Source organism: Eptatretus burgeri, chromosome 5 (genome assembly GCF_056783735.1).
Source record: "Eptatretus burgeri isolate ZD-2024b chromosome 5, Ebu_testis_v1, whole genome shotgun sequence".
Classification (NCBI taxonomy): domain Eukaryota; kingdom Metazoa; phylum Chordata; class Myxini; order Myxiniformes; family Myxinidae; genus Eptatretus; species Eptatretus burgeri.
Genome location: NC_140965.1, coordinates 72,451,953 through 72,478,981, shown reverse-complemented (window position 1 = coordinate 72,478,981; position 27,029 = coordinate 72,451,953). Strand labels below are relative to the sequence as shown.

Below are 27,029 nucleotides of genomic sequence, written 5' to 3'. Positions count from 1 at the left end.
CCCTAAGTTTACAAACGTGCTGGAGATATCCAGGATCAGGTCATGAGCACGAAAGTGGTTTACTCACCACTGCAGGAGACGGGGCCACAACTAGCCATGGCACAAGATATATTTGCCCCACCTCCCCCAATCCTCCCCTCACCCTTTCACGTGTTTATAGTGGAATAGAAAATCGAGATCCTGTGGTTTCAATCTAAGAGTTGTTTTTCTCATCATTTGACACTTGGAATTTGGCTCTCTATAATTGTTAAAGTGTTATGTTTCTCGTTCTTGTATTGTTTTTTTTTTTTCTCTTGCATATAGCATGTTTTTTGCAATGAAAACGTTTTTACCCACAATGGAAAAAATGTTTTGAAGCTTTGTCTCTGAAAGCTTACAAAAGATTACTTGCTTCTTTTCAACACTGCTTGAGGTTAAAAGAGTTTTACATTTATAATTGGAAATTTGCAGGAATACAATAAACACTTTTGGTCAAAGGTTCGGTCTGGCCATGGGGCATCGCTCACATGACCTCTCACCTCACCGGTTTGGTGCTGTGACCAGGCCAGTATAATGAGGGTGCCTTGCCTCAACTAAACTAAGGCTAGGAGGCATACTGCTCTGCAAAAGGGGTATATTTACACAGAAAATGGAGGAAGAAAACATGAAATAAAGGCTTGCAGGAATGAGGGATTTTGGACACACTGGGGTGCATCTGATGTTTCTAGCTCGATGAATTAGCGACGCATATCTAAAATGACATTTAATTACTTCACACTTATTCTAAATACTCAATATGGGAATAATTACGCTATACTAAGCATTTATTAACCCTTTGGAATAATTCCCACCACAATATTTGTATATATATATATATATATATATATATATATATATATATATATATATATATATATATATATATATATATACATGCACGAGGTGTGTTCAAAAAGTATCCAACCTTAATTTTTCGTGCATAAACAAATGAAGCTAGGGAGGCATGGTTTGGTACACGTATGTAGGCGATCCCAATCCGTATGCGTGAATATTTTCCCACCTGCAGGAGCTGTCAGTCGCCGACAGACCGCCGATGAGTGAGGAAGTGTAAGTGAGCGCCGTTGGATTTTCGTTTTTGACAAAATGACGGAAAAACTTGAGCAACGCTACTGCATCAAATTTTGTGTAAAGCTTGGCGATTCCCAAGTGGAAACGATCCACAAGATTCAACAGGCCTTCGGGAACGAAGCAATGGGCAACACACAGATAAAAGAGTGGTACAGCCACTTCAAAGATGGTCGCACATCAGTGGAAAGTGAAGCACGTTCTGATAGGCCCTCAGCATCCCGAAATGAGATCATCATTGACCAAGTGAGGACCCTGCTGATGCAGGATCGTCGAATCACGATCAGAAAACTTGCAGACGAGGCGGGCGTCAGCATTGGATCCGTTCATTCCATTGTGACTGAAGCTTTGGGCTTAAGGAGAATCTCAGCAAAGTTCGTGCCAAAGCTGCTAACGATCGAGCAGAAGCAACTCCGTTTGGAGATCGCACAGGACATGCTGGAGACTGTGAACAGTGATCCCAACTTCTTCAACACAGTGATCACTGGCGAGGAGACCACAGTGATCCGTCATTTTGTCAAAAACGAAAATCTGACGGCGCTCACTTACACTTCCTCACTCATCAGCGGTCTGTCGGCGACTGACAGCTCCTGCAGACGGGAAAATATACGCATTAGGATCACCTACATACGTGCACCAAACCACGCCTCCCAACCTTCATTTGTTTACGCATGAAAAATTAAGGTTGGATACTTTTTGAACACACCTCGTATATATAGTGTTACGGCTGTGGGAATTCGCAATACACCATAAAGGGTCCTCATATCAGTTATGACGCTAAGTTCATGTGTAGTTAGTCCACACCTGTTGTTTAGAGGGAATATGTGTGATTCATCCGGGCTGCGACGCTTTGAGTTAGCCATTTTTCTTTCTCTGGACCATGAGTGGAGGACCATGAGGGGGAGCTGGCAGAATATTTTGTGACCCGGTGCAAGCAGCTGGATAGCCTCCTTCGGGAACGGAGGGAGACACTATTCTCCCTTGATGCTGATCTCGACCAGGTGGGTCCGGTCGAGCTTCGCGAATTTGAGGGGGCGAGTGCTGCGGACGGGTGCATGAGGAGCTTGGGGGGTATGGAGGCCCCGGAACCCCTTGTAGTGGCACTAATCCCCAGTGTGAATGTTCCTGTGTGTGTGTTCACGAGTGTGGCAAAATGCGTGCTGCAACGCACGCATAGCCTGGTGAAGGGCGTTGTGTGAAAGGGACCGCGTGTGTGAGTGGAGTGGTGTGCGAGGTTGCGAGTGTGCCGAAATGCATGCTTCCCAGCACACCGTGTGTGGAACAAACCACGGGTGCGAGTGAAACGGCGCAAGTGAGTGAACAGCCGTGTGTGAATGGAACCACGTGTGCAAGGGTAATGGCATGCGTGAGTGAACGGCCGAGTGCAAGGGAGACCGTGTGTGTGAGAGAGCGGTATGTAAGGGAGATGACGGTGGGCATGAGTGAACATGCAGCCTCGTCTCCCGGTGTGAATGTCATGTCGTGGAGTGTGAGCGTCGTGACACGCGGGAGTTTGAGTGCGTGGAGGGAATGGAGACGACGACGGCGACAGGTGAAGGACAGAGGCCGGGTAGCGGCTGTAGCTATTTTGAGCACCGCGCTGGGTTTCCACTGCAGCGAGCACGAGGTTTGGGCCGTGCAGTGCACGAGGCCGCCGCGTGCGCGCTTGCGGGAGTGAAACCCAGTCCGGAAACGCCAGCGGTGGATGTTGCCGATCCCGCGGACGGACAAAGGCTAGGCAGGATACGGATTTGGACCGGATGGGTTCTCCACGCGAGCGTGTGCGTGAAGCTCCGATGGGCAGAGCACGTGTTCGCGTGGGGAACCCCTCGAAACGCGAGGTTTGCTTTTAGTGCGCAGAATGACGTCATGGCTGCACGTAGGGTTGGAATCCGGCAGGAAGGTGAATCCCTGCCGGATGGTACCGTCCAAGAGGGACGAGGTGTGTGAACAGCTGCCATGATGTCACGCCAAAGGTGCGCGGCTGTGAATTGCCGCGCTTGTGCACAGGTTGCGAGTTGCCGCGCTGGTGATGCGCAAAAGGAAAAAAAAAAAGGAAGCAAGCCTCGCTTCGGGTGAACAGGATTCCCTCGGCAAGGGGTGGAAGATCCCCTTGTCTTGGGCACAGGATACCACTAGTTAGGGGGAAGGGTTAGTGATAGCTAGACTGGTCTCATGGGGCAGGGGTAAGTCCTCATGGGGCCCGTGGAATGGATTAGGTAGAGGGATTTTAGATGAGACTTAGGTTGGAAAAATGGGATATTTGGAGACAGAGACAGACTTTGGATGTGTAGAGGGGACGTAGCTTAGCTACGTAGTGCTAAAAGGAACGTGCTGAAGTGTAAGGGATGACGTGTGAGCACGAGTTAAGTTAGGGGATCTAGTGGGCAGGATGGCAGAGTTCCGCGATGTGTGAGAGTTGAAGAGTGAAGTGGAAAAAGAACATGATGTGTGAGTGAGGCCAGCGGGTCTGTGTGAATGGAGCGAATGTGGAATGCATGGTGCGATGAGTGATTGGGGGGAGGAGTGATTCCCGCCCAAGGAACCCTGGGGTCGGAGTAGAGTGTGTTAGCTGGGTTAGTCAAATTGACAAAATGGAAGTCGTTTTGTTGTTGGTGGGAAAGTAGGCTCGATACCCGTTTGGAGGGGTGCAGGAGCCCTGTTGACGGGCTGGGAGCATGGCTACGAATGGTGAGTATCGCTGAGTGGGTACCCTGGGCACCGGGCTAGTCGGCCGTGGTAGGCCAAGGGCCCATGGGGGGCCGGGATAGTGTAGTGGGCACGGGTGCGCCCGCATGATGCAGGGGCCCGGGGCACCATTGGCCGCGTGGACAGTCGTGGGCACGGGTAACCCTCGGAAAGGGGTCCGGGAAGCCAGCCTGCCACGTGAGCGTTTCAGGGCAGTCGCCATGGAGGGCACTCCCCGGTGTTTAGGGAGCTGGTAGGCTCGGAGGCAGTGTAGTGCACAGGCTCGGAGGCACGACGATGGTTCACGAGCGATATTTGACGATGTAGATTGTTTCAGAAGTCAAGGATGAGACAATGTGATAATGTTTGAACAAGTTATTAAAATGATCAACATGATGTGGTACGAGTGACAGGTTATTAGCTGCAAAATGTCGAAAACCCGGTTTCGTTCAACAACTTAAAAAATTTGACCTTTGCATAACCTTTAAAGGTCACAAAACAATGTTGTGGACATTAAAATAAGGAAACAGGATACGTGTTATAGCTTAATGGAGTTAGTTCGTCGAAGAAGGTCGAAAATCCGGTTCGATTCCCACAACTTTGAAAATTTGACCTTTGTGAACTTTAAAGGTCAAAGGTCAAGGATTATGACCTTTGGTACAAAACTTCCTCTGGAACATTCCAGGAACAATATAACGTCATATAGGCTATATGGCATTTCACACTCCTCGGATTATCCATACTTTGATGAAATCAGCGTAAAAACAAACTTGAAGGGGGTGCCATGGGCAAGGTGTTGGAGATAGAGAAAAATTGTTTGAAGACTTTAGGTGGGGAATGACCTCAAGATTATGCATAAAAAATATTGTCATCCGAGCTCTCAAAGTTTGGGCGGTCGTCTGATTTTTATGTCAAAATTCGAAATTTTCGAAGTTCATGACCTTGTGACCTTGACCTTGGGACTAAAATGAAAAATCGACCTCTGTGGGGCTATGCAGGTGCCATTGGGCTAACCAAAAACCGAAACCCCTGCCAGATTCGACAAACCCCTCGGAGAAGAATTTTTTAATGTCAAAATCGCAATTTTCTAAGTTCGTGACCTTTTGACCTTGACCTTGGGATGACAATGAAAAATCGAGCTCCGTGGGGCTATGCAGGTGCCATTGGGCTAACCAAAACCGAAACCCCTGTCAGATTCGACAAAACCCCTAGGAGAAGATGTAAATTGAAATCAGCTACCCCCTAAAAACACATGTTTTTTGGGCGTGGCTCCGCCCATAATGGGCGGACCACGCCCATTTTCAGGATAACACAACTAGATCATGATATAAACCTCCCACCAAAATTTCATCAGGATCGGATCAAAACCCACGGAGCTATGCTCGGGACAGACAGACAGACAGACAGACATACAGAGAGACAGACACACAACAATAACGAATATAGTGGTCACTTAATTTTTCGTGAAAATATTTTTTCGTGAACCAATTATTATATTTTTCATGAAAATATTTTTTCGTGAACCAATTATTATATTTTTCGTGAACCAAATAGTGGTCACATATTTTTCGTGAAAATATTTTTTCGTGAACCAATGATAAATGTTTGTGTGGTGTGCGTCTAAAAAGTTGGAGATGGTCGAAAGATCTAAAGGATACATTCCAAGAGTAGTTAGGGTCTAAAGGGTCTAAATCAGTAATCTTCACTATTTTTTAGAAGGGGGCCACTTTTGCAGATAAGACATCAGTGTGAGAGCCATCACACCGCCTGAAGGACTCCAAAATGGCTGCTATTCGGCCCCACCTCCACATAATCTTTTTTTGTTGTTGTGGTTACTGTGCTGCAAGCATAATTGTTTGTACACTGCCAACTACTGATATAGTGATGTTACTTTTACGCTTCACATTGGAACACTCATTTGAAACCATTGAGTCAATTTGCTAGCATTTATGGTGGATTATGATGGGGTGTTTTCACATTTGTGTATTATCGGATGTGCGTCAGGGGTAGCACTTTCGGCCACCAGGGGCCGCCAGTGGCTCGCGGTCCATGCCGCAATGAAGAACAGGGGTCAAAAGGGTCTAATCTCGAAAGGATGTAAATGTCTATGGGATCTAAAGTGTCTAGAAAGGTCTAAGTGGTCTTCAGCTCGAAGTGGTTAAGGGTCCGAGCAGTCTAAAGGGGTCTAAACATGTCTAAAGGGTCTGCAGGGTGTAAGGGGTTGAACGGGTCAAAAGGGTGTAATGGGTGTAAATGGTGTTTAGGGACATAAGGGGTGTAACGGCCTAAAGGGTATAAAAGGTCCAAATAATTAAGGGGTCTAAAGTGCCCTGGTGTTGGCTTACTGGCTTGAGTGGTGAGCTTGGCATCCGAGGGTCCTGAGTTCAAATTCTGCTTGGCTCTTGAATTAATATGAGGTGGGGTTGACTCAGCCTGTGATCCTTCTGTGGTCTGCAAAATGAGTACCAGCTTGCTGGTATCCTGCGTTGGAGTGGCAACCTCTCCAGGATTGTGCCCAATAGCCAAGGAGATTGCTTAGGCAGCACCAACGCTCTGCACAGAGGATGGTCCCAATGGATGGATGGATGGATGGTCTAAAGTGTCAAAAGTTTCTTAAAGGTAAAAGGGGTCTGGAGGATCTGAGGGGACTTTGCGTTCTAACAGGGTCTTCAGGGTCCAATGGTTCCAACGGGTCTATAGGGTCTCAAGGTTCTTATGGTTATAAAGTGTCACGGGTATTTTGGGTCTGAGGGTTTGAGGTGGTCTATATGGTCCACAGGGCCTAAGGGTGGTTCTATGAGTTCGAAATGGTCTTCGGGTGTTAAGGGTCTTAGGATTTTAAAGGGTACTAGATGACCCGTGAACCCGTTGGGTTCCTGTTGTGACAGCGGTTGATGAAAAAAAAATCATTTAAAGAAAAAAAAAGATAGCTCCAGCGTACTATACTGCTGAGGTTGTTTGCATTGATCAAATTCTCCCGAAGAGTACTTGACTGAATTGGGAATTAATTTTTTAATAATTTTTTCGTTGCCCGATTTGAACAAAACTTTATACTACACACTGCAGTAGAATGGTGAGTAAGGTGGCCCTAAAATTTTTGCGCTATCGTGTACCGTTTTGGCTGTATTTTGGGAACATACATACATACATACATATAAGATGAGAGTTTTAGTAATATATATATAGATAGATAACGGGGTCTACAGGGTATCAAGTGGTCTGAAGGTATATAGTGCTCTAAGCCCTAAGGGGTCTAAATAATATAAAGGTCTCAAATGTAAAAAGGGTCTTCAAAGGTATAAAGGGTCTCAGCAGTCTAAAGGGTCGAGAGGTTTGAAAGGTTTGTTCCAATAGTATGTAATTACTTGATGTAGTCATGGTGCAACTGACATTCAGACATTACGTAATTAAGAGAATGGGTTACGGTGTTAGTGGCTGGACATACACTTGCTCCATTATGTATAGGTAGTGTCGAGCACATGTTTAGAGAGCTCTTGTCTCCCCTACGTGTGTCTCTGTGTGTGTGTGTGTGTGTGTGTGTGTGTGTGTGTGTGTGTGTGTGTGTGTGTGTGTGTGTGTGTGTGTGTGTGTGTGTGTGTGTGTGTGTGTGTGTGTGTGTGTGTGTGTGTGTGTGTGTGTGTGTGTGTGTGTGTGTGTGTGTGTGTGTGTGTGTGTGTGTGTGTGTGTGTGTGTCTAAGCCCCTTCTTTTCCCCTTCCCTACATTCCGTAAAGTTCCCCATCATACAATTTGTCTTTATGTACGTTTTCCACAAGCCACTTGCACAAACCACCCACCACAAATGCATTTTACCAAACAACCAAAAGAACCCCCAAACAGACACCTCTCCAACTAATAGTATGATAACTCCACAACACATTGCATACTGCGAAGAGATTCTCATATGAAAAGTGGTGAGTGACAAGGGGGGAGGTTTTTGCTGAAGAAAATAAATTCTGGGAGGTAACCTTCTACTTGGGGAAGCAGAGGGCACTTCCTTTTACTTCTCTATGGAAGCATCTCAGATCTGTAATTGCAGTACATGGTCATATTTTTTTATGGGTGGGGGCATTCTCTCTCTGGGGAGAAAGGGGGGCGGGGTAGGTTAATTTAAACTTGGATCCAGTCCATTGCTTTCACGTTTTATCTCGTGCTAGATTCTAAAACAAAGAACATGTTGAAAATGGGTATCCAGCTAGTTCTAGTTATACTTTAGTCAATAATGATATAATACTACTCGCCCCTCACCTCTCCCTCCCCTTCCCTGTGACATATTTAAAAGCACACACCGGCAGAAACAAAAGTCGATGCCAATGGCAAGTATATTACAAAAGCAGAAGTTCAATGGCGGCAAAATAAATATAAAAATACACACATTGTGTTTGTGCACGATGTGGTAAATAAGGTGTTTTTTTAATTGTTTGTTTTATGATGTGTGCATAGGCACCAAGTGTGACAGGACTTGTTCAGTGGTTGCAGCAGGAGCGATTGCCACTTTTCCACAACTCACACCTCTCTATAGAACTGGCACTATGCCAAGAAATTCTGCGCGATCCCGTTCTTCCTGCCAAAGGTAAGAACCTTTCAAAATTACCTTTTCCCAGGGTGGAATTCGATAAGTATACATGCACAGAATTCTTTTTCTTCTTCTTGCGTATGGCAGCTTTGGCTGCGGGGTAGCAATCATTTTGTTGGGGGCATGACTCTGCCGCTGATGCTGTACCCCTATACCAGTTCACTGGTACTCATTTTTTCCGACCTCAGAAGGATGACAAGCTGAGTCAACCCCACCTGGTGTTGCAGCCAACAGGGCTCAAACTCAGTACCCCAAGATCCCAAGCCAGCTACCTTAGCCACTAAGCCAACACCAGGATTATGCACATAGTTGAATTCAACCCTCATTCTAAATCTTACTATAATTCACCGTCCGTCTGTCTGTTCCCATGTACCGCAAAAACGGCTGAACCGATCGCAACCATTTTTGGGTGTGTAATCCTGGGACCCCTTGGAGTAAAATAGGCATACATATAATAACATGACCCCCTTGATGGATCCCGTAGGGAGCGGGTGCTTCGAGTATGCATAATCTGCAGGTTGCTTCATTATTATTGGGGTGTACTGGCTATGCTGCAGATGTAGTGTCCTCATGGTAAATGACAGAATGCGTAATTTGCCTTTACCACTGTCAACTCACTGGGGCATGGAGTCGAACCTGCAATGATAGGTTTCAAAACGGCCAGTTTAGCCGACCCAGAATCCAACTCCACCCTCACTCCAAATCAGTTTTACATGAACCTGTGAAAACAGAATAATGCTCTTAAGAAATGTTTATATTTGTGCTGTTGACTGAATGCGATTCCTCAGACAGTTTAAAACTTGTTTGGTGCTTTGAAGGCAGGGTGTTTCATCAATGAGTGGGATTTCATCAATGAGTGACATCAATCAATTTCATCAATGAAATGGAGAAATTGATGAAATGAGTCATCAATGAGCCAGATGGGATATAAAACTGGTTTGCATTTGATTTCGATTTGGCAGTTTGCACTGGCTGTGTTGTATCCTGATCCATTGGAAGTATGTAATGCCTAAGGTCCCATCTTCCAACAATGGGGATGTTGGTTAACATTAAAGATCCCATGGTGTAAATCACAAGAGTCGGGTCTTGTGTGCCAGCACTCTGAAGAAATTCCAAATTCCTGTCCTCCCACACTGGCGAGCTTGATATTAACACGAACACACACACACACACACACACACACACACACACACACACACACACACACACACACACACACACACACACACACACACACACACACACACACACACACACACACACACACACACACCTTTGCTTTACTTTTTTTTTAACCCTGGAGGTTCTTAGAAGTATTATGACAGACAATTTGTGTACTACAGTCTTCAAGTATACAATTAAATTTAAATAAAATAAAGATTGTAAAAGTCGTATAAATAAATTTTGTCCATGTACTGAGGTGTGTCCAGTTACCAAGCAGCAACCGTTTGTCAAGCCAACTGTTCCTTATCAACAGTTTCAAATGGAGTGATTGCTTCAGCACTTAAGCCACTTGGCAAGCGCTCCATAATAAACTTTGTAACTGAACACCCCCTGTAAAACTGGAGGTTCTTGGAAGTATTATGAAGGTGATTTGTGTTATGCAGTGTTCAAATATATTATTAAATTTGAATGAAGTTTTGAAAAGGTTTAAACGCATACAAATAAAATAATTCCTGGTTCTACCACCATTTTCTCCAGTGTCTTACACCACCCTATCTAACACATGACACTAATTATTCATGACTGTTGTATGTGTCCATTATGAAAGCATTAAAAACAGTAAGTTTTCTGTTTAGAATGATTTTCAATTTTGTTTGACTGCCAGTCAGGCAGAGAGTGAAAATATCATCTCACTCCTCTCTACGCATGTAAGTCTGGTGTTAGTTTAACGGTTAAGGTGGCTGGCTTGAGATCTTAGGGTCGTGAGTTTGAGCCCCTGTTTCCATTGATTTAACACCATATGGGTTGACTCAGTTTATCATCCTTCCGAAGTCGGCGAAATGAGTTCCAGTGTACTGGTTATAGAGGGCACTGCATCAGCGGCACAACTATACCCCCAGAAAATGATGCAACCAGCACCCACAGGCTGCACATGATAGCTGGCTCTGTGCATGCATGCTGGAGAAAATGAATTCAGAGCCAAAATACGGTAAAACAGCAGACTTGTATTTCAATTCATGCTCCGATTCATGTTCAAAATCTAACATTCGATTTAAATACATTGTTCCTCGATCATAAATTGACGATCATAAACTGATTAGATAAACCGATGGATGGACATGAACCAATTGCTTAACCCTGCTTTTTGCTTCACGTGTGCAAATTCACATGTGTAGTTAGAATGGCATTCGGTAGAGCACATACCTCTGCCAGACTGAACAGTTTACATTTTGTATCCCACTGACGGGCCAGATCTGCATCCAGACCTTATTCAAAATCGAATCGGCTTATTCTTGTCACCTCCCCACCTTATCCACCAAGTTTTCTCATAATCCGTCCACAACTTTTTGAGATATCGTGCTATATATTGTTTTTGGGCCTATCTCTCAATAGGGTCATTCCGTGTCAAATCAACAAATGCCTCCAGGTCGACCACCTCGGATTTTTGTAATTTTATTTTTACAGGTTGGGCAAATATTGAAAAGAAAATAATGTCAAATATTAGTTCTGTATTCCAAGGAGTTTTTGAGAAATGACCCCTAGAGCGTGTCAAGGTTGGTTGAAGAAAAACGACCCCCTAATTATCCTTCAATTTCAGCAACCCATTTATTGGCATCTGTTTGAGATAAAGCAATGAAATTTTTTTTCCTAATGCAACTTTTATGGTATTTTAAAGAAAAAATAAAGCCGGATACATTGTAGAAAAAATGAGGCCTGCAGCCACCCTCAAAAATGGTAAAAATCAAAATAGCACGACTGAAACGGACAACTTTGACCCATGTTAAAGTACCTTTCATTTATTGTGTCACCCATGTAATTTTTTGTGTGAAAAATATACAAAAATGTCTACCAAAATATGAATTACCAGGTGTCTACTGCATTTATGTTTTATTTTAGGCCCTTCCAAAAAGGGAAAAATATGAAATTTCATGATTTTCAGGTCAAAAAAATCACATGTGGCCTACCTTCAAAATATATGTGCTTGGTATCAAATGAAAGCTCCTTTCATGTACTATAACTGTACCAAATGTCATTCGTTTTATAGCAATCCTTCATGTCCTACCAACCCCATCAATAAAGCTAAACAACACCAGTGCGTTAAATCTATTTATAGCACACAGTACAAAACACCTGACAAAAAACGCTGTGCAACGCAATGCAATGTCAGTGTGGCCAGGCCATTAGTCAAAATAACTGTTAATTTCCACTTGAAAGCTTCAAAGTTTATCCCTTCAAATGACCAATGCATCACATATTACTGAAGTTATTCAGGCACTGATAATATTGTGCAAGTTTTGTTTAGAATCCAATGACATCAAAGTAATGCACACATTAGCTCAACTACTGATTCATAAAATAAAGACAGTATAATTTTGAAAGAATCAGATATGCATTTGAAAATTGCCCTTTGTATGCATTTATTGTATTAGTAATAACTATAAAAAACTTACCTGCAATAGGTTGTTTTATGGCATTCTGTTTCTTCTTGAAGAATCGAACCAACAGTACAAGTTTTTAATTGTTTTCTGCAGACCAGGGTCCATCTTCTTTGTGTGCTTCCAAATTACAACTTTCGGAAACTTTTGTACACCACCCCAAGTTTAAAAATAAGCCATCCCTAGAACTAGGCTCTGCTAAAAATAGATCCTGAGTCAGCTTCAGATTAAAGACTCTAGTACTTTAATTCTTTATGCTTAAAGGTGAAACACATTATTGTTCAATGTTAAAAGTTTTTAAATATTAAAGCAAACAAACAAAACCATTTCCTCTGGAAGTGTATTTTTACTCATTAGCATTACCGGGTATTTACAGATGGGTCAATTATTCACCATGTTGGAGACGTGTAATGAAAAAAAATCACCTTAATAGACATGTAAGAATTGGTTTGTGCATTGATATTGTTACGGCTGTGGAAATTTGCAATACACCAGAAAGGTCCTCAGATTAGATATATCGATAAGTTCATGTGTAGTTAGTCCACACCCGTTGTTTAGAGGGAATATGTGTGGTTCATCCGGGCTGCGACGCTTTGAGTTAGCCATTTTTCTTTATCTATCATTATTTTGGACCAATCACCCCCAACAACCAAATCGCCACCACCAACAACGCCCCGAACAACTACACCAAACCGCCACTACCTTCACCTCCACAACCCCACCCCGCAAGCATCGCCTCACCCCCATTCTCAAACGACGCCCGCCAACAACCAAACTACCACAGCAAACCCCTCCACCACCTTTGCCTTTCTCCTTCCACAACCATCAACCACACCACCTGTCAACACCGAACGTCGTGCTGTCCAGGGCCCGTTCGGTGATTGTTGCCGAACGCGTTGAGCCACGAGTACAAATGGATGCCTTTATGGGAGAGGAAATTGGATCAGGGGAGATTCACGCCCCCTTTTCCTCCGTCCAATGAGCGGGCGTCGGGCGGTGTGGCCCCGCCCCCAAGCGTGATGCATGTGGATTCCTTTTAGGAGGAAATTCGGATCAAGAGAGGCTCACGCCCCCTTTTTGCCCAACCAATGGCTGAACATCGGGTGGCGTGGCCCCGCCTCCTAGCGCGATTTGATCCGCGAATTTACAAACACACTCCTCCCCTGGTCTATAAAGACGCGAGCACAAGGCGACTCGCAGCTGGCTGGTCAAGTGAAGACGGAGCTCGTCATCGAGGTTGTCGTAGTTGGGTCGTGGTCGAAGTCGTGGAGTCTGAGTCGTGTGTTTGCGGGGATCGGACGGCGAAGGGGACGGAGCTCGGAGTTGAGGTCGAGGGACGAGTCACGGAGTGAAGCAGGGACGCGGAAGAGGGCTCAGGGGCGAGAGCTCGCCGGAGTCAGTGCGGTCCCAAGGCCCCGCTAGCAGGACGGAGCGTCCGCCATTCCCCTCTCTCCACCCCGAGCATCAACAATTCCCCCCATCCGCGCTGAAATAGGCAACACACGCCTCAAGGAGCTCACCGACCACACCAGGGGCATGGAGTCAGGCACGTTATCTGACATTGCAGCTAGCCTGCCATCACGCCACGAGGGCGCGGGTAAGACCCCTTTGGTCTCGTGGACCTGGCCGCTCACCCAGGTCCCACGTACATTTGGTCCACAGACCTGTCTGCCCCCTTGCCTATGAGGGTGGCTTTTATTTGCTTTTTGTGTAAATGTGTGTGTGGCGCCAGTCTTTGAAGTAAAACCTGAATAAGTGCTTGTACATTGCTTTATTCGGTTGTAACTCTGCGTTGTGTTCTTGCTTTGACTGTATACGTGCATTGTTTTTGTATAACTGTGATTGTAAAATACGTGCTTGTCTGAGAGTGAAATAAATGTGCTTGTCAAATTGTTTCCCGTTTCGTTGCGTCCTTTCCTTCGTTTGAAGGTTCCATCTTGCATCACGTAAGGGATTGGTAGTGGGTGTAGACACCCAATAAATAATCTGAACCGTCGAGGTCGGCGATAACTCTGCTCGGTTATCCCTGCAGCACGGAACGAGCCGCTTAAGTGGTTCGTGTCCGGAGTCGACCTGCGGCATGGTACAACTCCTCAGTACGCTACCCGCGCGGGTACTTAGGTATATCGACATTCGGCGATTCACCCTATTTCGTGCGGGTAGAATGCGGACTGGGTTGTGGTGAGGTTAAACCCCCACCCGTGGCTAGCTCCTTGGCAGTAGTTCCAAGAGGGTCACGACTGAATTCTCTGTTCCGGTGGGCGACGCGGTCGCCATTCGAGTCATGTGGCCGATCGCACGCCGGGCGGGCGAAATTCGTAACAATATTTTGGTATTTAATGCCTGAAAATTTTTATTTAAGTGAGACACAGAAATTAATTGACTTAACAGCTCACAAATGACATTGCCAATAATGAGTCAAATTCGTTTTGGGGCTTTATTGTTGGGGTTGGTAGGACATGAAGGATTGCTATAAAACTAATGAGATTTGGTACAGTTATGGTACATGAAAGGAGCTTTCATTTTATACTAAGCACGTATATTTTGAAGGTACGCCACATGTGATTTTTTTGACCTGAAAATCATTAAATTTCATATTTTTCCCTTTTTAAAAGGGCCAAAAATAAAAAATAAATGCAGTAGACACCTGGTAATTCATATTTTGGTAGACATTTTAGTATATTTTTCACACAAAAATTACATGGGTGACACAATAAATGAAAGGTATTTTAACATGGGTCAAAGTTGCCCGTTTCAGTCGTGCTATTTTGATTTTTACCATTTTTGAGGGTGGCTGCAGGCCTCATTTTTTCTGCAATGTATCCGGCTTTATTTTTTCTTTAAAATACCATAAAAGTTGCATTAGGAAAAAAAAAATTCATTGCTTTATCTCAAACAGATGCCAATAAATGGGTTGCTGAAATTGAAGGTTAATTTGGGGGTCGTTTTTCTTCAACCAACCTTGACACGCTCTCGGGGTCATATCTCAAAAACTCCTTGGAATACGGAACTAATATTTGACATTTTTTCTGTTCAATATTTGTCTAACCCACACAAAAAAATCATGAAAATCTGAGATGGTCGACCTGGAACTTTTCTGAAAATATGGTGATTTGACATGGAATGACCCAATAGTGAAGAATCACTTGAAAAAAAAATTAAAATCTTGTTTATGGATCCTGATCTTCACCAAAATCGAATCAATTCATCCTTGTCCCACACCCAAACTGTCCACAAAATTTTGTTTGAATCCTTCCATTACATTTTTATATGACCTGTTCACAGGCAAACAGACAGATGAGTGAAAACATAACCTCCATAGATCTTTGGTAGCAGAGGTAATTAAGTATCTCGATCACTTACTCCATTTAACATCGTCACACGTCAAACATGTTTACGTCAATTCTCGTCTTGGTACAAAGAAATGAGCGACACATTCATCTGGGACATTTGCGAACATTTGTCTGGCAATCTGGTTATGTCTTGCACATCAACAACGTTGTGCTGCACATGCCTCAAGGATTACAGGCATCAAGAATTACATGCATCACGGAACATCCAGTAAGGTTCTATTCACCCATCCTACTGCAGTGACATCTTCATATTCCTTGAAAACCCTTTGAAGGACCTCTCTATTTCTGCACTGCAAATAGGTAGAGTGCAATTCAATACCAGCAGAGTTGTTACAAGTTGGAAAGATCATCAGTTTTCTGGTGGGAGACAGGTGAGCAGATTTTCTGGCACATTTGAACCTTGTCTTTGCTTTGTGCTGCCAATATCTCTGCTGTTCTTTGAGCTATACTTTAAGAGAATATGGAAGTGGAACTTCATTATTATTAAAGAGTTGTCTTTTGATTTCTGGTTCCAAGTCCCAAACACAAGTTCTCATTGAAAAGTTTACCTTCAACTGTACCGTCATACAGGAATCTGATCGGAATCTCTTTGAAGAGATGGTTTACAAATGGCGCTGCCATGTTTGTCCAGCAGTACTCCATTTACATGGTGATCTGTGCATTCTGACAATGATGCTACCTGTCTCTTATCCGTGGAATACCAGTCTCAGAACCAATCTGGTTAGCCAAAGATGAAAACCTTAAACAAGTTGTTGAATCATTTTCTCAATGTTATCCCTCAGATGTTCCATGTTTTTTTTTTTTTTTTTTTTTTTTTTTTTTGTATACCTTGGTCGAGGCTCGTATGAGAGCTAACACACAACTCACAGCAAGGAGGCATGAGACAAGAGGGGCGGGAGTGGAAGGGACAAAACATTGGGGAACAGACACAGGTGAACTGTGGAAGGGAGAGGGATGGGGATGGGACGGGGAACATGGCGAAGAGAAGATGGACATTACAGGGACTTTCAGGAAGGAAAGCAGGAGAATTGAAGGAAGTGGGCTTGGGTGGATTATCGGGGGTAGAAAAGATCGAGGATTTGGATGGGGGAAGATAAGAGGTGGTGGTGAACAGCTGTTTTGAAAGCCTGGAGGGAAGAATGGGAAAGAATAGAGTGAGGAAGTTTATTCCAAAGGCGGGAAAAAGAGGAATGAAAGAGTGAAGATGAGCAGTGATTCGTGATTTTGGTAGTTTTACCAGAAGGGGTTGTTGGCGGACCTTGAGCGCCCTGTGGAAATGTGGTTGGGACAAATCGCAGAGAGAGCAGGGGGGGCAAGGCTGGAGAGGAGTCGGTAGAAGACAGAAAGACCACCGACCAACCTGCGGTGATTGAGTGAGAGGCCCAAAGACTCAGCTTCATTGCGGGAGATGCCAATGATCTTAAAAGCCCTGGTTTCGACAGCGTGAAGCCGAGAAAGGTGGGAGGCAGGAGCACCAACCCAGAGGGGAGAGCAGTACTCCATCAGGCTACGGACAAAAGCTTTGTAAGTAGTCAGGAGCTCAAGAGGGCCGAGGAAGGACTTTGCACGACGGAGGATTCCCAGTCGGCGACTGGCTTTTGAGGCGAGGTTGGAAATGTGACTTTCCCAGGAAAGGTCATGGCAGATAGTGAGACCCAGAAGCTTGAAAGAAAAGACTTCTTCCAGAGGATTGTTGAGAAAGTGGATGGGGGGGTTTTGTAAACGGTCCTTTCGAAGAGACATAGTGAGAGTGTGAGATTTGTGTGGATTGAAAGACATGTTCCACGTGTTGGACCAGTTTGTGATTTTATCCAGATCTGCAGTGAGCGAAGAAGCTGCTGCTTGCCGGTCTGAGGGATGACAGATGGTACGGCAGAGGGTGGAGTCATCGGCAAAGAGAAATAGAGGATTTTCCAGAGAGTCCGAGAGATCATTGATGAGTGATTGTGTGATGTGATGTGTGTGATGAGTGATGAGTGATGAGATCATTGATGATGAAATGTTTTTGAGGTCTTCAATCATGTGGTATGCATGGAATACCAATATCCACTTTCTTACATGTTTCCTTCCAAGGAAGTTCTATGCAGGAGGAGGCCTTTAGCACCATCAATATCTGTGCCACTGTTTGCCAACTTATGGTTGTTTGACCATATCTCCATCTGTTTTAAATGTTGAGCATCAAGCAAGGAAGGAGCTCGTACCATTGTTAATCTTTGGTATGACTCGAGTGGGGTTTGAACCTCTGATCTTCCAGATTCAGATTTTGACATGCTAACCATAACCCCATTTTGATTCGGACATTTGATTGCTTGTAGTTTCATCTTCTCAAGTGTATTCCTAAGCACTGATAAACCCACAGTCTGAGCCAAAGACTGCTGGCATTGAGAAAATATTGTGCTTTATGCTGAGATTTCTGCATTTACTTTGTGAGTTTCTCCTTTGTTTCAGAACAATATACTTAAAGAACTTTCTGAAGGAGTCTTGTATTTGAGGTAAAAAATGAAAGAAGTAATTCATTTATTAAGTTCATCAGGATGGTGTAGAGGTAGCGCACTTATCTTTGAGCTGTCAAATCTGTGTTTGATTCTCAACATGACTATAAACCATCGCATTGGGGCTTCACAGGCAAGGTCTTGCATCACAAAGTGTGCAGTCCCTTGGATGGACATTATGCTCGGGACTCATCTGCTGGCATTAGTTGGTCGATGTTAAAAATTCCATTCTTTTGGTAAGAGGAGGCCAATTGTCATTGGCACCTTGTCCAATTAAAAAATTCCTGCCACCTTCCTTGAACATCAGGTCCGAGCAGCCAATTAATTCAAGAGTTATGACAGAAACTTTCCCTAGCTGACCCCACAAGTAGGTGTGAATAATTGGGGCCATTAAAGAAATTATAAATAACTTACACTTTATTTGTTTCAAGTTATTATTAGTTGCAGTACATTGTGGATTTGATATATTATCTTTTTCCTTTTTACTTGTACGTGTGATATTCAAAAGTGTCTTTGCATTCCAGTGAGACAGTATCTTTTGAAACCAATTTTATCTGTATTTTTTTTGGTCATTTAATTGTATATTATGTCATTGGATTCCTGTGTTGGCCTCCATAATGGAGTACATAATATCATGACAAACATCAATTGACTTTATAATAAATGCCACAGCCAGGGACGAACAAAGGAACCTGCTGCGCTCCTATGTAGGCAGTGTTCGTGGTATGCAGAGGCTCAGGGCGTTCCTCAAGGACAAGCAAGGTAAAATGAGACTAGTTTTTTCATGAACTATCATGCAAAACCACAATGAACTTGAATCAGAAAAACAGCATTTACTTTTTTACTTCTTCATTCCAAAGGTAATCGTCTAAAAATTTTAAGAGACCTGTTTTGGTGTATTTTTTTCTTGTCACCAGGCTAATGGATGCAAAAATATTTCACAAAAGTTTAATAATGTTGAATGAAAATTTTCTGTTCTTGACTAATGATGTGATAATGTATCTTTTACATTAGAATGAAGAACAAGTCTTGCTGGCGAAGGCTAGTGTTGATCTTTGTTAGCGGCGGACAGGTATAACAATGGATGAAATCAACAGGACATTTATTGAGGTATGCTAACCACCATGGGAAACGAGGAGAAGCAGGTATTTTGGGCATTACCCCTTCATCGGAGCATAGGTGTAGGGTTAACCCATGAAACATCAGCTTGAGCAGGGTTCATGCTGTTTTGAGCAAATGACAGGGTTAATGTTATTTTGTTCCTATTAATGGTTAACATCCAAAACGTCAGCTTCTCCTTGCTTCCCACGGTGGTTAGCATACCTCATTCAACGTCCTATTGATATCATCCAATATTTCTTGCATTGATTAGAGGTGCCAGCCTTGTTTTTCCATGATTTTCAGATGTACAGATGTGCGCACATTCACACATACAACCAGAGAATTGCCTTATTTAATACTAGTTGGGTTGCCCAGTGATATTCTAATCCTGTTGGCTTTTTGAAGAAATAAAAAAACTCTAAGTGTTGTTATTGTTAAGTGGAAACGTCTAGGAGCAACAACAGCTCAGCCGTGAAGTGGTAGGCCACAGAAGTTCACAGAACGAGTCCGCGGAGTGCTGAAGCATGTAGCGTGGAAAATTGTCTTTCGTCGGTTGCAACACTCACTACCGAGTTCCAAAGTGACTCTGAAAGAAACGTTAGCAAAAGCACTGTTCGTCGAGAGCTTCATGAAATGGGTATCCATGGCCGAGCAGCCGCACATAAGCCTAAGATCACCATGCGCAATGCCAAGCGTCGGCTGGAGTGGTGTAAAGCTCACCACCATTGAACTCTGTGAGCAGTGGAAACATATTTTCTGGAGTGATGAATCACACTTCACCATCTGGCAGTCTGACGGACGAATCTGGGTTTGGTGGATGCCAGGAGAATGCCACCTGCCTGAATGCACAGTGCCAACTGTAAAGTTTGGTGGAGGAGGAATAATCTGTGGTTGTTTTTCATGATTCAGGTTAGGCCCCTTAATTGCAGTGAAGGGAAATCTTAATGCTACAGCATACAATGACATTCTAGATTATTCTGTGCTTCCAACTTCATGGCAACAGTTGTGGAAGGCCCTTTCCTGTTTCAGCTCACACACCGACTGTGAGCCAGACCTAATCGCCCAACATCAGTGCCCGACCTCACTAATGCTCTTGTGGCTGAATAGAAGCAAATCCCCGCAGCAATGTTCCAACATCTCGTGGAAAGCCTCCCTGGAAGAGTGGAGGCTGTTATAGCAGCAAAGGGGGAACCAACTCCATAGTAATGCCCATGATTTTGGAATGAGATGTTGGACGAGCAGGTGTCCACATACTTTTGGCCATGTTGTGTATTTCAAACAAAATAATTCAAACCTGCCTGAATATTTGAAATTTAATATTACCTTTCACATAGCTGAAAAGGCTTGGGCACTGTACAGCGATGGAAAAAAAAAATTGAAGAAAAAAATCCAACTTTTTTATTTTCAAAAATGTACTTTGAGCCTAAAACACTCCCTGACACTCACTGATGAACCTCTGAAAGTTTGACGAAAATCCGTTTGGCCATCTCTGAGAAAAATGGTGACACAGACAGATAGCCAAACATCTCTCTATTATCAAGAAGTTAGTAGACTTCTTCTGTAGGATGGCCCGGACATGCCATTGGCTCAATATAACATAAATCCTCAAGAAAAATTTACCAAGATAGAACTTATAAACCTATAAATTATCTCCCAGTCATCTGCAGATAATTCCCCATCCAATAACACTCATTAAACTTTGGGACACCAAAGTTTAAACACCAATCTGCCGCATTTTATAGTGGGAAGGTGCAAACTGATCGAAATTTTAATAGCTTGAAAAGATTCCATGAAAAGTACACAAAACTGCATTCCTTTGTAAAGAATACGAAAAGATCAGCTGAGTAGGCAGGACTATGACTATCAATCAGCCTGATGGAAGTGGGGCCACTTGACACGTTTAGGCCATCAGCCGTAAGCTGTATCGTGCAGTTTCGTTCCACTCATGGGGGGGGGGGGGGTAGACAAAACCTTGATGATATGATAGTATATATCCAATTACATACTTATCCAAAAGTTCTCCACTCAAATAGCTGCAGTTATTGTGTATTTTCATCTTGAAAATCGATGCATTCCCCGCGCTCTCTCATTTGAATTTTCTCCACTCGGATCATGTGTGGGCCACGTTACGCCTCGACAGCCTCGACAGATCGGCTGACATCGTATGTAAATTACGTCAGACTGTCATATGACCAGCTAAGTTGCCCAAGATGGCAGCTTCCTGCAGGGAGGAAATCACCGGCAGCTGATCGGCGATTTTTGATGAATATGGCCATTGAGGATGCTCCCCCGTGCATTATTCACCAGGACAATGTAGCGAACAAAGAAGTCAAACGTTTTACCCCCGGGGGTAGCTTGAAATAGATTTCATCATACCCCCTACGATTTCAGATTACCCCCCTCAAAACATTTATTTATGTATGTTTATTTACAAAAAAATAGTAATTTAATTGATATTGAAAACTAATTTGGGAAAAACCATTGACCACGTGACAGCCTTTATAGAATTTGCAATGAATTTTGATTTTATTATGAATGATTTTATTTTAATATTGTTATTTATTGAAATCAGTATTTCTCATACAGTTATAGTTTTTGCCACATTTTTATGAAATCCCTCTTCGATATAGTTGATCCAAATAGACATACTGGTATATCTTTTTAACCAACTCAGACTATATTTACAATTCTGGAAACAACGCAATAAAATCAATGCATAAGAAAGGCAATGAAAACAGTTTATTTTTAATTCACAATTTCGTTGTGGTGGTGGTGGTCGTATGGCAGCTTAGCTGCCGGGGTTGCTATCATTTCTTGAAGCACGACTGTGTCGCTGATGCAGTGCGCCTCCACCAGTACACACACTGGAACTGGTACTCATTTCGCCGACCTCGGAAGGATGACAGGCTGAGTGCGGAGCTTGGTGTTGGCTCAGTGGTTAGGGTGGCGACTTGGGATCCTAGGGTCCTGAGTTCAAGTCCCATCGGCCGCTGAATTAATACCCTTGGGGGTAACTTGAAATCGATTTCAGATTACCGGGCGGTAACTTGAAAGGGGGGTAGCTTGAAATCTTTACACCGGCACTCCGGGTACAATAGGCCCATGATCGAAGTTAGTCGTCCCGCGCCGGCACTCTCGGCTAAACGTCGTTCGTGACCGTCTAAGACGAGCCATTTGTTGACACTTTCTCTCCATTTATCCAATCTTTCAGGCGTAAAACGTTTGACTTCTTCGTTCGCTACATTGTCCTGGTGAATAATACACGGGGGAGCGTTCTCACTGGCCATATTCATCAAAAATCGCCGATCAGCTGCGGTGATTTCTTCCCTGCAGGAAGCTGCCATCTTGGACAACTTAGCTGGTCACATGACAGTCTGACGTAACTTGCATACGATGTCAGCCGATCTATTGGCTGTCGATGGCCCACACGTGATCCGAGTGGAGAAAAATCAAATGAGAGCGCGGGGAATGCATCGATTTTCATGATGAAATTACACAATAACTGCAGCTATTTGAGTGGAGAACTTTTGGATACGTATGTATTTGGAGATATACTGTTGCGGTTTTCGCGCCCGCCGGCGTGCGACGGCCACGTAACTCGAATCGCGGCACGTCGCCCACCGGACGGACAATCCAGTTGTGACCCTCTCGGACTAACGCCGGGAACCAGTCACGGGTGGACCTTTCGGTCTCACCGCGATCGAGCCAATCAGCCCCCGCGTGGGATAGGGTTGCTCGCCAAATTCGAACTACCTAAGTACCCACGCGGAGGGTAGACCGGGCGATCGCACCTCGCCGCAGGTCGACTTCGGACACGGGCCACTTTAGCGACCCGTTCCGTACTATCAGAATAACCGAGCGGTGTTATCGTCGACCTCGACGGTTCGATTAATTATCGGGCGTATTCAGCCCACTACCAACCCTTTACGTGAAGCAAGATGGGGATTCAATGGAGGAAAAGACGAAGCGAAGCGGGAGAACAGTTCAACAATAAAGCACATTTATTCGCGACGAACGGAAAGCACACAAATACAATTCCACCAAATGCACACAAAAAAAAGAAAACACAATTCCATTTACACAAAAAGCAAACATAAAAGTGAAAACACAGTGCAGAGCTAATACCGACTACCGAGCACACGGCAACACTTATACAATTCTACTTCACAGACGGCGCCGACAACACATACCCAAAACCAAGGAAAAGAAATACCCTCAAGAATGAGGTAGGCCTGGGGCCGAGACCGGGTCGGGCCTACCCGTCTGGTGATGAGACGCGGAGCGGCGATGGCCCCGCAACCCGCGGGCCTCGTGGACAGTGCCTGGCAGGGGGGTGGGAACGGGGCCCCCTTGGTCGCACTATCTCAGCGCGGGGGGGAAACAGGAGGGGGTTGCTGATGCTCGGGGTATAGAGGATCTTTATTATTTGCGACGAGCGTCTCCACCTCGGCCAGGTCGCGCTGCCGGCCTCCCTCGGGTGCAGCTTCCTGCACGACGCGAGCACCCCCTCGTCTGGTGTCGCCGCCTTTCCACAGCTCCGTCCCCTCCGTTCCGACTCCAACGCACACGACGAGCAGCTCCACCGCCCGCGAAGTCTTGACCCTCTGCTTCCGACTCTCCTCTTCTTGACTCTCCGTTCTCGTTCTGCTGACTCTCCCTCGTTCTCTCTTGCGACTCCCCGACCCCTCGTTCTCGTTCTGCTGACTCTTTCGCTCCGACTTTTACGACTCCTTTGACTGACGAACACCGTCCTTTTATCCCCCCGTAACTTCGCCTTTGACCCCCTCCCTTTGACCTTTCAACTCGCTCCCCATTGGCCCGAGAAAAAGTGGGCGTGAAGGCTTTTTGATCCACAAATTTGCATATATCGATCGCCCTGGGGGCGGGGCCAGTCGCCCCTCGCTCACCGATTGGACGGCAAAAAGTGGGCGTGTGTCGTTTTCGATCCGTTTTTGAAGCAGAAAATCCGTGGTTTTGTACACGCTGTTCGATGCGCGTTCTGCATGAGTCCAACACCGGTACCCACAGCGGGGCAAGAACGGTGGCGATGCTACGGTTGTGAGGTGTGCGTGAAGGTCGTGGCGGTTGTGGTGAAGCGGTGGTTGTGGTCGGTGGTTGATGTTGTGGTTGTGATCATGGCGGTTGGTCCAAAATAAAGATAGTAAAAGAAAAACGGCTATCCTGAAGAGTCGCAGCACGTATAAATGACATGTATTCCCACTAGACAACGGGTTTGGGCCTAACTACACATGCACTTACCGAGATACCTCACCTAAGGGACCTGAATGGTGGTTTGCGAATCTGGTAACCACAACACTACCCCCTTCCTTTTTACAGACTCGTCCCGAGTCGTCAAATTTTCGTGTGCCATCATGTGTAGTTTTCCCCTAGTACATTTTACCTACGGATCCCTGAGTGCGACATTCATGGTATTCGTGTCCCCAAAATAAATAACCTGAGGGCTGCGTAACTACCTAAACAAACTCACTCACACGGACGACTTAAATAAAATTGCCGGCGCTAGACAGACATGCCGGGGGCGCACTCATATGTACAGTACATCTTAACCTTAACTTACAAATTTTACACTAAACCATGGCCCAGGATCACTGAACTCTGCAAAAGAAAAGCAGTTAGCAGGGAGCCAGGCTGCCCACATGCAGTCTCTGGCTCAAACAATGCAGGTGACAGGGAACGTGGCTGGCTGCTCACACGCAGTCCAAGGCCTTCCCTTTTGAACTGAACGCAGTGAACCACAACGGTGCATGGGCTGCACAAACGCAGTCTCCGTGCCAGCTCAAGTGGCACACGCAATGAACACAACGAATGGATGGATGAACACAAACACGGTGCACGGGCCGCCACTGCAGGCCCGTGTTGTAGCTGCCAACAGGGCAGTTCTCGCAGCTTGCAAACCGTTGCCTTGCGGATCCTGGCGCACATGGAAATGAACAGGGGGGGCAAAGCAAAATTGAACGGGGCTGGTGAACATGGGCAGTGGGCATGGCATGGCAAAGGTGCAGGCAACACAGCCCGCAGAAGAAGGCCGCTGCAGGCAAACACAGCCCGCAGAAGAAGACCGTTGCAGGCAAACACAGCCGGCAGATGAACTGGCCGGCACAGGCCTTGAAGCAAACACGGCCAGCCGATGGCACAGGCCTTGCAGCAAAACAACAGCTGCCGATGAAGCTGGCCAGCTTTTGCCGTCAGTGGAAGTTGGTGGAGGGAGTGCGGTGGTGCTGGCCACTTGGAAGGCGGGCTCGGACCTACCTACCTGTCTCCCTCCCAACCTATCGCCTTTGCCTGTCACTGTACATACCCACTCCCTTAATTTGTCAAACGCCAATTTAGCCCCAACTTATTTTTTTGTTGTTTTTATTTTTACTTCCCCACTATAAATCGTCCCCTAACCCCCTTTACTGTCCTTGTTCGGCTAACCTATCCTGTCACCTAGCCTACTCCCAACCCCTACGTTCCCTTCCCGGAGGGGAATAAGGGAGAGCTAGCGTCCTGTGTCGAGGCCCAACTCAAGCCTCAGAATGGCCTCCTCAGAGTTCGGCGATCTGAACACCAAGTGGGTCCAGCGGCCCACAACGACAGCGAGGGGATGGATGGTGCGGAGGGGTACATCTCCTAATCTACCCTAACCATTTAACTGTTAAACTACCCCGGGGCTTTCAACAAGCGCCTCTCGCTTAAACTATTGGTTCCAACAACCCAGATTCCCGTCGCCTGTGTTGGTGTCCTCACAATTTCGGGCCTCGCCCCCCAATTTTCTCTCCGTGCCCTCACACGGTCTCCTGGCTGGGACACGTGGCTCCCTCCGGCAGGCACGACCCTCTGCCGAATCTCCCGCTATGGCACCCCCGGGCACTACACTGCCTCCGAGCCTACCAGCTCCCTAACACCGGGGAGTGCGCCCCATGGCACCTCGCCTGAAACGCACACGTGGCAGGCCGGCCTCCCGGGCCCCTTTCCGAGGGTCAGCCGTGCCCACAACACTGCCCACGCGGCTAATGGCGCCCCGGGCCCCCGCACCAAGCAGGCGCACCTGTGCCCACTACTCTATCCCGGCCCCCCATGGGCCCTTGGCCTACCGCGGCCGACTAGCCTGGTGCCCGGGGTACCCACTCAGCGATACTCACCTTTCGCAGCCACGCTCCCAAGCCCGTCAACAGGGCTCCTGCACCCCTCCAAATGGGTCTCGAGCCTACTTTCCCACTAACAACAAAACGACCTCCATTTTTCAATTTGACTAACCCAGCTAACTCACTCTACACTGACCCCGGGGTCCCTTGGGCGGGAGTCACTCCTCCCCCCAATCACTCATCGCACCATGCATTCCCCATTCGCTCCACTCACACAGACCCGCTGGCCTCACTCACTCACCAAGCACATGCTTCCACTTCACTCACCAACTCTTCAACACACACACCACTGAACTCTGCCATCCTTCTAACTGCATCCCCTAACTAACTCGTGCTCCCACGTCGTCCCTTACACTATAGCACGTTCCTTTTAACACTACGTAGCTAAGCTACGTCCCCACTACACATTCACAAGTCTGTCACTGTCTCCAAATCATTCATTTTATTTCCCAACCTAAATCTGGCTACAATCCCTCTACCTAATCCATTCCACGGACTCCATGAGGACTTACCCCTGCCCCATGGAGTCGGTCTAGCTAAGCTAACCCTTCCCCCTAACTAGTTTCCATCCTGTGCCCAGGGTTAAGGGGGTCTTCCACCCCTTACCCAGGAATCCTGTGCACCCGAAAGTGAGGCTTGTCTTTCCCTTCTTTTTTTTTCCATGCGCAGCACCTGCGCGGCAACTCAGAGCTCGCGCACTTTACACCTGCCCGTGACGTCATGCAGCTGCACGTGTTCCTCGTCCCTCCTTGGACGGTGCCATCCGGCAGAGATACCCCTCCTGCCGGATTCCAACCACACGTGCAGCCATGACGTCACCGTGCGCAAAAAAAAACACAAGCCCCACGTATCGAGGGGTTTCCCACGCGAACACATGTGCTTTGCCCGTTGGAGCTTAACACACACGATCGCGTGGAGATCCCGTCCGGTCCAAATCCGTTATCCTGCCTAACTTTGTCCGTCCGCGGGA

General features: G+C 45.8%; 1 protein-coding gene across 6 annotated transcripts in view; it reads left to right on the top strand.

Moving 5' to 3' along the window:
* Window positions 1-27,029, top strand: part of LOC147026683 (regulator of G protein signaling protein-like) — a 171,864-nt gene that overhangs the window by 33,750 nt on the left and 111,085 nt on the right. For 3 of the 6 annotated variants that reach the window (XM_085882372.1, XM_085882371.1, XM_085882370.1), the window contains exons 4-5: window positions 8,234-8,363; window positions 18,483-18,572. In XM_085882372.1, coding sequence (XP_085738498.1) covers window positions 8,234-8,363; window positions 18,483-18,572 — 220 coding nt within the window. Of the gene's footprint in view, window positions 1-8,233; window positions 8,364-18,482; window positions 18,573-18,824; window positions 18,883-27,029 lie in introns of those variants that run through there. The other 3 variants (XM_085882374.1, XM_085882375.1, XM_085882373.1) reach the window with 3 other exon arrangements.